Below are 13,658 nucleotides of genomic sequence, written 5' to 3'. Positions count from 1 at the left end.
TGGCACGTGGAGATTTTGTCTTCGAGCTCTCTTGAAAGTCTCTGAAGCTAACACGTATGATGCCGCAATGACACGTACGTGGTTCGTTACATGATGATGTTGTAGAGTGATGACAACTAGCTTTAATTTTGTAACATATTCCAAACCCAGCTCAATTAGAGAACCAGCAAATCCAGGCCCACTTCAAAAACCCTAATATAAATAGGGAATTAAGGGTTAATTAGCTTCATTCTGCCTCTAATTACCTTAGCTCCTAAAGAAAAAAAAGTGAGAGAGAGAAGGAGAAGCTGCTCGCCGCCGCCGCCGAGGAGGAGAAGCCGCGCCGCCGCTGAAGAAGGGTGCCGCCGCCGCCGCTTGCCGAGAGAAGAAGGAGCACTCGCCTGCCTCCACCTTCTCAAAAGTTGCTTGATTCTGTTGCCTCTTCTAGTTCCCCTTAATCTCAAATCTGCTTTTAGGCCAAGGTGAAGATTAGATCTAGGTCTTTCTTCTTATCCCTTTATCTTCTTCTGGTGTGTTGAGTCTAGATCTGGTGGGACAGGTCTGTCTTCTTGTGCATCTAGGCAGATCCATATATATATATATATAACTAATAAGATCTAGGATCTCATTAGAGGAAGAACCAGCATGGTTGATTGACAACCCTGTTGATTGGTTAGTGATTGGTAGAAGTCCTAAAGGTCATAGTCTGTTTCTGGTATAGTGATGTGCCGAATGCAGGCTTGTTTGCTGGGTTATGTGCCATCTGTGTGACCGTGGCAATAATCCATTCATCCGGTGGAGTGATGACCCACGGGGCTGTCCATGTGGCATGCCGGGATTGGACTGTCTGTGTGACAGGGTCTCTGTCTGTGTGACAGGGCGTCTGTCTGTGTGACAGGGTGAGATGTCGACCTGTGTCCGAGTGACAAGGTGGTTTGGCCTATTGAGAGGCGGGATCGGAGACATCGCTGCTTGTTAGTTGCTTGTGCACTTGTAGAGTGCTTGTTTGGTTTCATTAGATTTATTCTTAATATGTTGGTGGAAATAAATGAATAAGGCGGGAGCCTGGTTTGGTTCTCACTGAGTAATTCTCCCAAATTACTCACCCCTCTCTCTCTAAATTCCGATATGCAGGTGATTGTGATTGTGAGTGTGATTGTGCTGATGTCTGGGAAGAACTAGACGAGTAATTCTAGTGTGGTGTGCCTTCAGAAATGGAGGAAGTTTTATTTGTTTTTCAGAACTATTTCACATTTCTTTTAAGACAATGTTTCTATTCTATTTCGGATTTAATAAGTTATTTCATCTCTTTTGTAAGACTTGGATTTGGGTTTGGATTTGAATAAAGAACAACAAGTTAATTGGAATTGGTTTAGTTTAGGATAGTTAATATCCCGGTTTATTCTGGTTTCCTTCGGAACCAGAAATCGGGGTGTTACAATTTGGTATCAGAGCATGGTTCGAACTAGGTGTTAAGAGAGCTAAGTCTAGAATAGTGGGAATGGGATTCGGATTTCAAAAAAAAAAAATGGTTTAAAAAGTTTTTAAAAGTTTTCAAGTTTTCAAAGTTCAAGGATTTTCCAAATGTTTTCAAAGAAAGAAAACCACCACCTAGACAGGCCTCTCTAGTTTTGTTGTTCTTTTCTTTTGCAGAAAGTTAGTCTTTACGGAACCAGACTAACTTATCTGTCTCTATGTCTTGTCAGATGCCTCTGAGGGCAAAGAATGTGCGCACCAGATCCCAAGCTCGTCGTTCAGGTGGTGCTGATGAGGCCTCGGGCACATCAGGAAGTGTTGCCCCAGTGCCTCCAGCTCCAGTGGATCAGCAGGGAGAGAACCTTGCGGGAGGTGTGCCTGTTCAAGTGCCTCCAGCAGCAGAAGTAGCTCATGCTGCAGTCCTGGAGGAGTTGCGCCGTTATCGAGAGATGTATGGCCACTTGAACCCTGGAGTGGGAGTGAATGCTCAGCAGGAGCAGCAGCAGCCGCAGCATCAGGAGCAGCAGAATGTGCAGCCGCCAGTGTTTGAGCCGCCGCCTGTGGTAGTGCCGCCAGTGTATGTTCAGCAGCAGTATGTGCCTCCACCGCCTCCTGCGCCTGTCAATGTGTTTGGACTGACTTATTATCAGGCCATGAAACACTTGAAGGATATGGGAATGGAAGCCTTTGGCGGGAGGTCTGACCCAGTGTCTGCGGATAACTGGAGGAAGAGGTTGGAGAGGAATTTTGAAGCCATGAGATGTCCGGAGGGATACCGGAAGGATCTAGCTGTTCAGTACCTGAAGGAAGAGGCGCTGATATGGTGGGATGGTGTGGTCGAATCGACTCAAGGTCGTTATGAGTTGACCTACCGGGAATTTGAAGCTTTTGCTAAAGAGTATTTCCCACCTGAAGCTTTAGATCAGATGGAGAGTGCCTTTGAGGACCTGCGTCAGGCGCACCGTACTGTGAGAGAGTACAAGGAGGAGTTCAACCGGTTGAGGAGGTTCTCCAGGAAGCAGTTCACGCAGGCAGATTTAGTTCGTCAGTTCATGAAGGGCCTGAAGTTGGAGCTGAGGAGCAGATGTTCTCTTAGGAGAAATGACACCTTGGTGGAGCTTGTGGAGACGGCTGCCATCCAAGAGACCTCGCTTGAGGAGCTAAGGAGAGTCAGGCAGGGCTCGTCTCGTCCAAACCGTGCTCAGGAAGGGCCGAAAAGGACTTGGGACACTATGGCAGCTCCAGGGGTTGGACTGCCTATGTGCCAGAGGTGTGGAAGGAGGCACCTAGGAAGATGTGGCGCTCCCAAATGTTTTGGCTGTGGTAGTGTTGGTCACCATGAGAGGGATTGCGCAGTCGTGGGGACTAACCGGTGCTATCGTTGTGGAAAGAGTGGCCATCAAAGGAGGGATTGTCCAGGGAATGCTAATCCTCAGCAAGGAGTGGGAGCATTGCCAGGACCACCAGCTAAGAGGCCAGCTGTGGAACCCCGTGTTTTCGCCATCGGAGATCCCGAAGGAGCAGCACCGATCGCTGGTTAGTAATGTTTTGTGAGATTCTATATTTTTGCTTGTGAATAGGAATGTAGAATGGAAATGCATGACTAGATATAAGTAATCATGTAGGATCGGTCTCAGTAGGGGGCGCGATTGCATATACACTGTTCGACACCGGTGCCACACATAGTTTTGTGAGCCCGAGGTTGACCCAGTATTGGACCTTCTCCGGAAAGTTCACCCCCAGATTGAAAGCAGTGGAAACTGCTGGAAGTGAGCAGGTGGAGACCATTGGAATCCATGAAGAAGTGCCTATCTTGTTGGAAGGAGCAGATTTTCCTTGGACTCTAGTGGAAATGAAGTTGGGCCACTATGATGTTATCCTTGGAATGGACTGGCTGAAGCATTATGAAGTTGTCCTGAATTGCCGGAAGTCGAGGGCCTACATTCCGCATCGAGGAGGTCGGGTTGTCTTTCAAGGAGTAAAGACCGACACAGGAGTGCCAGTCATTTCGATGATTCATGCCGAGAATCTTATAGAGGAAGGATGTGAAACTTTCTTGGCGACAGTCTCTATGGTAGGAGAAGGAGCACCTAAGAGCCTTGAGGAGATACCAGTGGTAAATGAATACGCGAACGTATTCCAACCATTGACTGGACCTCCGCCAAGAAGAGGAGTTGACTTCACTATCGAGTTAGAACCTGGAACAGCCCCTGTTTCGAGGGTTCCATATCGATTGGCACCAGCAGAGATGGCTGAGCTAAAGAAGCAGTTGGAGGACTTGACGGATAAAGGATTTATTCGGCCAAGCAGCTCGCCATGGGGAGCGCCTGTGCTATTTGTAAAGAAGAAAGATGGAAGCTTTCGACTTTGCATTGATTATAGAGGGATGAATAAGGTGACCATCAAGAATAAGTATCCCTTGCCAAGGATTGATGAGTTGTTGGACCAGTTAGAAGGAGCTTCATGGTTCTCTAAGATTGATTTGGCGTCAAGCTATCACCAGATTCGGAAGCAGAGGAGGACATTAGTAAGACAGCATTCCGAACTCGATATGGTCATTATGAGTTTGTGGTAATGCCATTTGGATTGACTAATGCGCCTGCAGTTTTCATGAAGTTGATGAATGACCTTTTTTGGGAGCACTTGGATAAGTGTGTGATTGTCTTTATCGATGATATCCTGGTCTATTCAAGGTCGGAGAGGGAGCATGAATGGCATTTGGGAATGATTCTGCAGAAGTTAAGGGATCAGCAGCTTTTTGCGAAGCTAAGCAAGTGTAGCTTTTGGCAAAGGAAGATGGGATTTCTTGGGCACATTGTCTCAGAAGAGGGAGTAGCAGTGGATCCTGAGAAGATCACTGTAGTGACAGAGTGGCCTGTACCTAAAAGTGTTACTGAGGTCCGTAGCTTTTTGGGTCTGGCTGGATATTATCGCAAGTTTGTGCCTAATCTCTCCCGTATTGCCAAACCTCTCACCAGCTTGACGGAGAAGAATGTTAAGTTTGAGTGGACGGATAAGAGATCTCAGAGTTTTGAGGAGTTGAAGCAGAAACTCACTGAGACTCCGATATTGGTACTTCCAAGGTCAGGAATACCATATGATGTATACACCGATGCCTCTGGATCTGGGCTAGGATGTGTGCTGATGCAGGAGAAGAAGGTCGTAGCCTATGCATCTAGACAGCTTCGGAAGCATGAAGTGAATTATCCGACTCATGATTTGGAGTTAGCAGCAGTAGTCTTTGCTCTGAAGATTTGGCGTGCTTACCTGTATGGGGAGAAGGTGCACATATATACTGATCATCAGAGTTTGAAGCATGTGTTCACTCAGGATAATTTGAACCTAAGGCAGAGGAGGTGGATAGAATTATTGGCTGATTATGATTTGGAAATTTCCTATCATCCGGGAAAAGCCAACCAAGTGGCAGATGCCTTGAGTAGAAGGAGAAATGCGGTTTCTGAGGCTAAGGAAATGCAGGAGCTGATAGCGACCTTGGCAAATTTGAGTTTGTGTGTCGCTGAAGTAGAGGATGATCCCGCAGGATTGGAAGCATTGGATAATGCTGACCTGCTAATGAGGATTCGTCAGGAGCAAGCGCATGATTTGTCCCTTAAGGAGATTTTTGAAAAGCAAGTGGTTAGGTACCACAAAGCAGACAATGGGACTTACATGTATAGGAATCGGGTCTGTGTTCCCATGAATGATGAGCTAAGGAGGGAAGTGTTAAGTCAGGCTCATCAGTCAAAGTTTTCTATTCATCCAGGGAACACCAAGATGTATCGGGATCTGAAACGCTACTACCATTGGTCTGGTATGAAGCGTGATATTTCTGCTTGGATATCTCAGTGTTCTACATGTCAGCAAGTGAAAGCAGAGCAGATGGCACCAAGTGGACTTCTCCAGAACTTACCATTACCAGAATGGAAATGGGATATGGTAACTATGGATTTTGTGACGGGGTTGCCCAGGACACTAAGTAAGAAGAATGCGATTTGGGTAATCGTAGACCGTCTTACTAAGTCAGCTCACTTTTTGCCAATTAAAAAGACGGATGGAGCGGAGCAGTTGGCGCAGAAGTATATTGATGTTATTGTGAGGTTGCATGGGGTTCCAGTGAGCATAGTGTCGGATCGGGATCCGAAGTTCACGGCTAGTTTCTGGCAGGCCTTCCAGAAAGCCTTGGGAACAAAGGTCCATCTCAGCACAGCGTACCACCCTCAGACAGATGGCCAATCGGAGAGGACGATTAGGACCCTGGAGGATCTGTTGGGAGTGTGTGTCCTAGATTGGGAAGGAAGTTGGGAGAAGCATTTGCCTTTGGCGGAATTTACTTATAATAACAGTTATCATAGTAGCATTGGGATGGCACCATATGAGGCTCTATATGGTCGGCCTTGTCGCACACCTCTGTGCTGGACAGAAGTAGAAGAAATGAGAGTGCAAGAGCCAGAACTTCTTGAGGAGGCGTCTAAGCAAGTGGAAATGCTTAAGACGAGGTTGAAAGAAGCTCATGATCGTCAGAAGAGCTATGCAGATCAGCGAAGGCAGGAGTTGTCTTTCGAAGTTGGTGATATGGTGTATCTGAAGTTGATGACCTTCAGAGGGAATGATAAGCATCGGCTGATGAAGAATCTTAAGCCTAGGTACATGGGACCGTACCCTATCCTGGAAAGGATTGGAGAAGTGGCTTATCGCTTGGAGTTGCCCAAAGAATTAGCTGAGTTCCATGATGTGTTTCATATTTCTCTTCTGAGGAAAGTTGTGAGAGAGCCAGAGCTCATTTTGCCCCAGCCGCCAGCAGATGTAAGGAGGGACTTCTCAGCAGCATATCAGCCTGTGGCAGTGTTGGAATTTTGGGAGAAGGAATTGAATGGTAAGAGGAAGCTAGCGGTTAAGGTGTGTTGGGAAAAGGATGGAATCCGCGAAGAAACCTGGGAAGTAGAGCAGGAAATGCGGAAGGAATTCCCGGAACTCTTTGAGGACAAGGGAGAAACCGGAGGAGTAGGAGAGAATTCGGGAAATTAGAGGAGAGTTGTAACATCCCAAACCCAGTCCAATTAGAGGAGGCCCAGCAAATCTAGGCCCACTCCAGAAACCCTAATATAAATAGGGAATTAGGGGTTAATGAGCCTCATTCTGCCTCTAATTACCCTAGCCCCCAAAGAAAAGAAAGTGAGAGAGAGAAGGAGAAGCTGCTCGCCGCCGCCGCCGAGGAGGAGAAGCCGCGCCGCCGCCGGAGAAGGGTGCCGCCGCCGCCGCTTGCCGAGAGAAGAAGGAGCACTCGCCTGCCTCCACCTTCTCAGAAGGTGCTTGATTATGTTGCCTCTTCTAGTTCCCCTTAATCTCAGATCTGCTTTTAGGCCAAGGTGAGGATTAGATCTAGGTCTTTCTTCTTATCCCTTTATCTTCTTCTGGTGTGTTGAGTCTAGATCTGGTGGGACAGGTCTGTCTTCTTGTGCATCTAGGCAGATCCATATATATATATATATATATATATATATATATATATATAACTAATAAGATCTAGGATCTCATTAGAGGAAGAACCAGCATGGTTGATTGACAACCCTGTTGATTGGTTAGTGATTGGTAGAAGTCCTAAAGGTCATAGTCTGTTTCTGGTATAGTGATGTGCCGAATGCAGGCTTGTTTGCTGGGTTATGTGCCGTCTGTGTGACCGTGGCAATAATCCATTCATCCGGTGGAGTGATGACCCACGGGGCTGTCCATGTGGCATGCCGGGATTGGACTGTCTGTGTGACAGGATCTCTGTCTGTGTGACAGGGCGTCTGTCTGTGTGACAGGGTGAGATGTCGACCTGTGTCCGAGTGACAAGGTGGTTTGGCCTATTGAGAGGCGGGATCGGAGACATCACTGCTTGTTAGTTGCTTGTGCACTTGTAGAGTGCTTGTTTGGTTTCATTAGATTTATTCTTAATATGTTGGTGGAAATAAATGAATAAGGCGGGAGCCTGGTTTGGTTCTCACTGAGTAATTCTCCCAAATTACTCACCCCTCTCTCTCTAAATTCCGATATGCAGGTGATTGTGATTGTGAGTATGATTGTGCTGATGTCTGGGAAGAACTAGACGAGTAATTCTAGTGTGGTGTGCCTTCAGAAATGGAGGAAGTTTTATTTGTTTTTTAGAACTATTTCACATTTCTTTTAAGACAATGTTTCTATTCTATTTCGGATTTAATAAGTTATTTCATCTCTTTTGTAAAATTTGGATTTGGGTTTGGATTTGAATAAAAAACAACAAGTTAATTGGAATTGGTTTAGTTTAGGATAGTTAATATCCCGGTTTATTCTGGTTTCTTTCGGAACCAGGAATCGGGGTGTTACAAATTTACTCGAGCTATTTCAGGTGATTAGTACGTTAGCCTTAGGGTTTTTTGTTTGTTTGTTTGTTGCAAGACTTGAACATGGTGACGAACTAGTAAATTCTGAGCTTCTCAGTAATAGAAATGAATCTACAGTTGCGATAGTATGTAGAAGTCATCGGCGTGGTCATGGTTATTTTATGTTCTTTTCTACTTGTATTTTCAAATCGATATATGCATTATACTCATCTCAACACGTAGTACTAAAATTAATAAGACTTTCATTATCATAAGTACTAATTTTGTTGCTGCAACGTGGTGTACAAAGTGATCACCAAGATCATTGCGAATAGGCTTAAATCATAAGTACTAATTTTGTTGCTGCAACGTGGTGTACAAAGTGATCACCTATTGCAGCGTTGATATATGCTTGTCATGTGATTTGGAAATCTGGGTTCGACTCCACCTTTCTCTTTGCAATGATTATGGACTAGTGGACCGAGCACGTAATTTTTTTATCAATACGGTGTTTTAATTAGCCTATTATGTATTTACTTTAGCCTTCCACAATTTTACAGATACGGTGTTTTAATTAGCCTATTATGTATTTACTTTAGCCTTCCACAATTTTACAGAAACAAAACATTATTTTCCATGGCACAAAGCTTATCTTAATTGAGAACACTTAATGTATAATAAAAAAGTAAAGTTAATTGGTTAGTTCTGTATATCCTTTCGTGTCCGAGACTTAGAACATGTAAAATAGTCCCGGTTTAAGTGTCATTCGATCATAAAATTTTAAGCTTTATCCTTGGTAGTTTTCCTGTTTATATTTTTCAGTAATGCTAACTATATTAGGTGGATTTACTTTTCTTTTTTTTACCAAATTAAGTGGATTTACTTTTACATTTTTCTATACGAGAAAGAGTGATTTTGTATCTGCCTCTTTATATCTATATCCCTATAATTGATATAATCTGATGCCGACCAAAAAATGATCTGTGACACAAAGCTCTTCATTGAGAAGACTAAATACATAGTAAACCGAACCAAAGAACTTTTCCATTTCAATAAAAAAACATTAGGAAATTTGATCAGAGCAATGTGACAGTGAAGGGAATAAAAAAGTGAATTGAGTAAAATTGCCGTTTGCATAAGAAAAGAACCAATCCGACGCTCTCCATGTGCATTCCAAAGCATCTCTCTTACTTCTTTAAAAATTTCCCTTAAAAGTAATCAAAGTAGAGGCCACAAAAACTCACGATTTCACTCAAAATTGATTTAAAATAAACAACATCATAGATGCTTTCCTTCTGGATCACAATCATAACTATTGCACTATACGCTATACTTCAACTTTTTCTCCTTTTTCTTCTTCTACATTGTCCTTTGAATCTCTTTTTTAACATGTAATCTTCTTGTAGATGAGTCATGTGGTTGTGATTCTAAAAATAATGCAACTTTTCTCTTTTTTTCTTCTTTTCTCTTTCCCAGCTTTTATATAATCAATCTCACATGTGTGTGTGTGCTAACATTTCTCAATTCCCAAGTTGCTCTGAAACACAGGAGAGAGATGGGTATTACAGGAGGACTAGTGAGAAGCATTTTCTTCAGAAACAAATCATTTGGGGCTCATGACTACAACAATGTAATTCATCATTTTCATCAAATACTAACTCATCACTTTGTTTCTTTTCTTCTTCTTTTTACATTTACTTACTTTGAAATGTTTGTAATGTTTTCAGGGAAGAAGCAATCTAGGAGAGAAGAAAAGATGGAGCTCGGTTAGATCGTACCTTTGCGGAGATGAATTCAACTCTGTTCTCGCTGTTGATGATTCAGGGTCGATAAAGGATTCTGTTGACGCTCTTCTAACAATGTCTCAGCATCTTACTTCAGATTGTGTCACACCATTTGATTCGGTTATCGCCATTGAAGATTCAGCTTCTGTGAAACAACATTTGGAGGAAGAGGACTCTGTTTCCGTTAAGAGCTCAGAGGCAACAGTTACTCAGCCATTACCGGACGAGAAACCAAAGTTATCAAAAGAAGATGTCGATAACCAAAGCGAAACAACAGAGACGCATATACCAAAGAAGCATCAGACAACTCCAATCTCCAAGTTGTTCCTCGAAGAAGATGCTGCAGTCAAAATTCAGACAGCATTCAGGAGTTACTTGGTTAGTTTTAACTGCTTTACGTTGTCTTCTTCTGTTATGTCCACTCCATTGATTCTTAGGATGTGTTCAGGCAATACGTAAGAGCAAAGAAGTAGAAGAAACAGCTGTTAATGAAGAGAGCTTCTCAGGAGAGGAATCACAAGGCAAGGTATCCATGGGGACATCACTAGAAGTTCAGACATGTAATTCCGTGAAAGCGCCGTTTTTTAGGAGAAAACGAGTATCAGCAAATCGAAGAACATTACAGAAGAACAAAACTCAAGCTCTGAGGATAAAGGTAAGCAAAACATCTGATGCAGTAAAGAGGGGAATTTAAAGATGTTAGAGAAGAATTACATCATAACATGCACATGCTCACATAACAGGAAGACTGGGATGATAGCACAGTGAGCAGCACCATATCGCAACTCAGAATTCAAAGCAGAATCGAAGCAATGACAAAGCGAGAGAGAGCACTTGCTTATGCATTTTCACAGCAGGTAAAAGAAAACTGCAACAATTGATCTCAGATTCAATCCTAAAAGATCTAAATTACTTATTTTTAAACATTTTTTTAAAGCTACGAATCTGCTCAAAGAAGAAGCCAATAGATCGCAACAGTGAAGATGAATCCAACATCGGTTGGAGTTGGCTAGAACGCTGGATGGCAACCCGTGTACCAGACAGTTTTCCGATTGAGCCACGGACAAACATTCAGACAGATATTGCGACGAAAAATCAAAGATTTGTAAGAAAGAATAGATCTTTTGGTATAGCTGGCGAGTTGGAGAGCTGTGCATCCAACGATATACCCCTCCAATTTGAAAGCATATCAGAGAAACTAGAAGATGAAACAGAGAATTTGCAGACGGAAAAGAGCACATCAAAGCGAAAATCGGTTCCAAACTACAACGGCCAGAGAAGGCATAACAGGGTAAACAAAAAAACCACACAGTGCATAGAATTTTCCATTTTTTCACCAATCTCAAACACCAGTCCATTACGCGTTCTTGTGCAGCTTCAAGCAACCAAAAGAGACTTGCAACAACAGACAAAGAAAGCTAAGAAGGCCAAGACCATAGCCACAAGCTGCAAAATTGGAAATGAATGTGAAGAAACCTCACGGAAGATCATTAGCAGCAGCTAAGATAATAGTTACCTGTAAATCTTAGCGTTTAAACAACTCTTGTTTCTAAATAGTTTCTTCTTTCGATTCTGATAACAACATGCTTGTAAATTATTTGCGTTAATCAAATGAGAGAATGGATAAGAAACTGGAACACCAGAAACACACAATAGTTTCTTTATTTTTAACATTAATAATGATTTCACCAAATCTTCGGTTTCTCAAGAAGATGCGTGTCTCAAATTTTGATATTACAAGCTGGAACTAGGCCAACCATAACAAACTTAGATCCTATCAATATCCTCGTCCTCAAACTCGATGTAATCATCGCCCGCATTATCGTCATCTTCATCAAGATCACCAACAATTCCTTCATTAAGACGAGTATTCTCAGGAAGCTCACCATATGCCTTGAGTAGCCTCGCCTCATCGGACATGTACTTAAGGATGACATCAGCTTTGTCATCTTGGTAGTCCCTTAGCCCAACAAGAACAATGTCACCGGCTGCGATCCAAACCTTCTTGTGCATCTTACCACGGATATGGCAGAGACGTTTAACCCCGTCGATGCACATGGCTTCACATCGGCCATTGCCAAGCATACGAAGAACTTGCGCATACTCTTGCCCATCTTCCTTAAAGATAAGCTCACGCTTCTCATCATCAGCTTCATTCTTTCCTCTCTTCCTGTTCTTTCCTCCCTTTCCCTTGTTCTTCGGCATGGTCTCTGCATCAATTTCCAGACGTTAAGAAAAAAATCAGCCGAATATTGTAAACTGAAGCCATCTCTACGAAGAATAGAAAAACTTTGGACTCAACACACTTACAGCCAGGATAAATCGATACAAAGACATGGAATTATCTACGAACATATCAAAGAGAAAACCTTTAGATATTAACTTAAAAGGGTTTCTTCCATAAATCTCTAACGCAATATCGTAAGTTAATATTCGAAACTACACCTTCTTTGCAACAGAGATACAGCAACAATAAACATTCTCAAAATTCTGTATGAAATGAAGCTGCGCAAGCAAATAGTCACGTAAAATGCTAAGAGTTGGATGAATATGTTCGTCTCAATTCAGAAAAAAAAAAGGCACAATCCACCAAAGAGAATCAAAGCGTTTACTTTTGATAGTCTAATTCCATAAATCTCTAACGCAATTTCTTCAGTTAATCATCGCAAACTAAGCCTTCTTCGCCATAACAGGGACACATATCTAATGATACAGAACAAGAATATGAGCAAAAACTGTTCTCACAATCAAAAAGAAAACCTTTAGATATCGGTTGAGAGGGTTTACTCCAAAAATCTCAGCCACAATTTCCAAAGTTAATAATTGAAACTACACCTTCTTCGGAAAAGAGAAACAGAAACAAGAAACAATCTCAAAATTCCGTATGAAGAAAAAGTTAAAAGTTGAAATGATCGCGTAACATATTAAAAGTTGGATAAATATATTCGTCTCAATTCAGACAAAGATTGCACAATCCACTAACAAAGAATCAAACAATATATCAAAGAGTTTACTTCTGATTGTCTGATTCCACAAATCTCTAAAGTAACCTCTTTAGTTAATCATCGAAAACTAAGCCCTCTTCGCAAAACAGAGATACACATAGAACAAGAAACTATTCTCAAACTCTGTATGTGCAAAGCTGTTCTCACAATCGCGTAGTTTGTAAAATGATTGAAGAAGGGATTCAGAAAACAATAAACCGAATAGAATCAAAATCAGAAAATTCCGGAGACAATTCACTAATTCAGGTAACGGGGAGCGATCTGCGAAATATAATCCCTATTTCAACAAATGGAAACCCTAATTTTAAATTTGAATATTCAGATCAAGCGTGACGCATAGAATCAAACGAAACGAGAGCTTACCAAATTATAGATGGATCAAGCTCAAAATAATCACGACAATCTTAGAAGATAATAGATTAACAAAAATTTTTCCTTTTCTTTTCTTTACAGGAATTTATTTTAGATGAAGGTTTTCGTGTAGCAGCGTTGCTCTACTTGTTTTTCTTTGTCATGATATGACTTTTTTCTTTTAATAATATAAGTGTTTATAATTGCCCTCGGTTGTAGATTTTATTACGAGGTCATGCCATTTGCCTTTTTTTGTGTCTACTTAAAAGCAGTACATGTTAAAAAAATCGCTAAAGGCGGTTTTATAACTAAACAATAATGATATCATTTAATCATATAACATAACATAATAACATTATGTAATATAACATAATAAAAATAGTTAAAACAAATAGTCTATGAATATTGAATAGAAAAAAAATTAAAAACATAAACTATAAGTCTATAAAACATAAACATAGAATAAAACCAATAATTTAAGTTTTTTAAAATAATAATTAAATTCTAAATCTCTGATGCTAAAAAAAAATTCTGAATCTCTAATGATGATTTTAATCACCATTCTCTTCAGTTTTCACCAGATTTTTTCTAAAATTCGTTCATCATCTAATTCAAATTCCACATCAACTTCTTCTTCATCATCAGAATCAAAATCAGACTCGTCAAGCTCCCTAATAACACCATCATCGTCTCCTATAATTTCCCACATGTCTTCTAGTTCC

General features: G+C 41.6%; 2 protein-coding genes across 2 annotated transcripts; one reads left to right on the top strand and one right to left on the bottom strand.

The window, feature by feature from the left end:
• The first annotated feature begins 9,306 nt into the window (after nt 1-9,306).
• Nucleotides 9,307-11,184, top strand: LOC18012143 (protein IQ-DOMAIN 1). The gene is made up of 6 exons (XM_006395889.2): nt 9,307-9,426; nt 9,524-9,958; nt 10,029-10,235; nt 10,324-10,437; nt 10,518-10,871; nt 10,956-11,184. Exons 1-6 carry the CDS (start codon nt 9,352-9,354, stop codon nt 11,082-11,084), a joined length of 1,314 nt encoding a protein of 437 aa, XP_006395951.1. The 5' UTR covers nt 9,307-9,351; the 3' UTR covers nt 11,085-11,184.
• Nucleotides 11,185-11,214: 30 nt separating this feature from the next.
• On the bottom strand, nt 11,215-13,105 carry LOC18012308 (eukaryotic translation initiation factor 1A). Its single transcript, XM_006395888.2, has 2 exons — nt 12,949-13,105; nt 11,215-11,790 (listed from the first exon to the last, which is right to left on the bottom strand). The coding sequence occupies exon 2, from the start codon at nt 11,783-11,785 to the stop codon at nt 11,348-11,350; it is 438 nt and encodes a 145-aa protein (XP_006395950.1). The 5' UTR covers nt 11,786-11,790; nt 12,949-13,105; the 3' UTR covers nt 11,215-11,347.
• Nucleotides 13,106-13,658: the final 553 nt, after the last annotated feature.

The sequence above is a fragment of the Eutrema salsugineum genome, unplaced genomic scaffold, assembly GCF_000478725.1.
Source record: "Eutrema salsugineum unplaced genomic scaffold, Eutsalg1_0 scaffold_6, whole genome shotgun sequence".
Lineage (NCBI taxonomy): Eukaryota > Viridiplantae > Streptophyta > Magnoliopsida > Brassicales > Brassicaceae > Eutrema > Eutrema salsugineum.
The sequence above is the reverse complement of the archived record's forward strand: the minus strand, read 5'-3'. Positions and strand labels throughout refer to the sequence as shown.

What these genes read in the sequence shown, in the direction of transcription:
- LOC18012143 (XM_006395889.2), top strand. Translation starts at nt 9,352, where the DNA reads ATGGGTATTACAGGAGGACTAGTGAGAAGCATTTTCTTCAGAAACAAA. An exon ending in CTCAAGCTCTGAGGATAAAG is followed by an intron (nt 10,236 to 10,323) that starts GTAAGCAAAACA and finishes CTCACATAACAG; the next exon opens with GAAGACTGGGATGATAGCAC. An exon ending in CTTATGCATTTTCACAGCAG is followed by an intron (nt 10,438 to 10,517) that starts GTAAAAGAAAAC and finishes ATTTTTTTAAAG; the next exon opens with CTACGAATCTGCTCAAAGAA.
- LOC18012308 (XM_006395888.2), bottom strand. Translation starts at nt 11,785, where the DNA reads ATGCCGAAGAACAAGGGAAAGGGAGGAAAGAACAGGAAGAGAGGAAAG.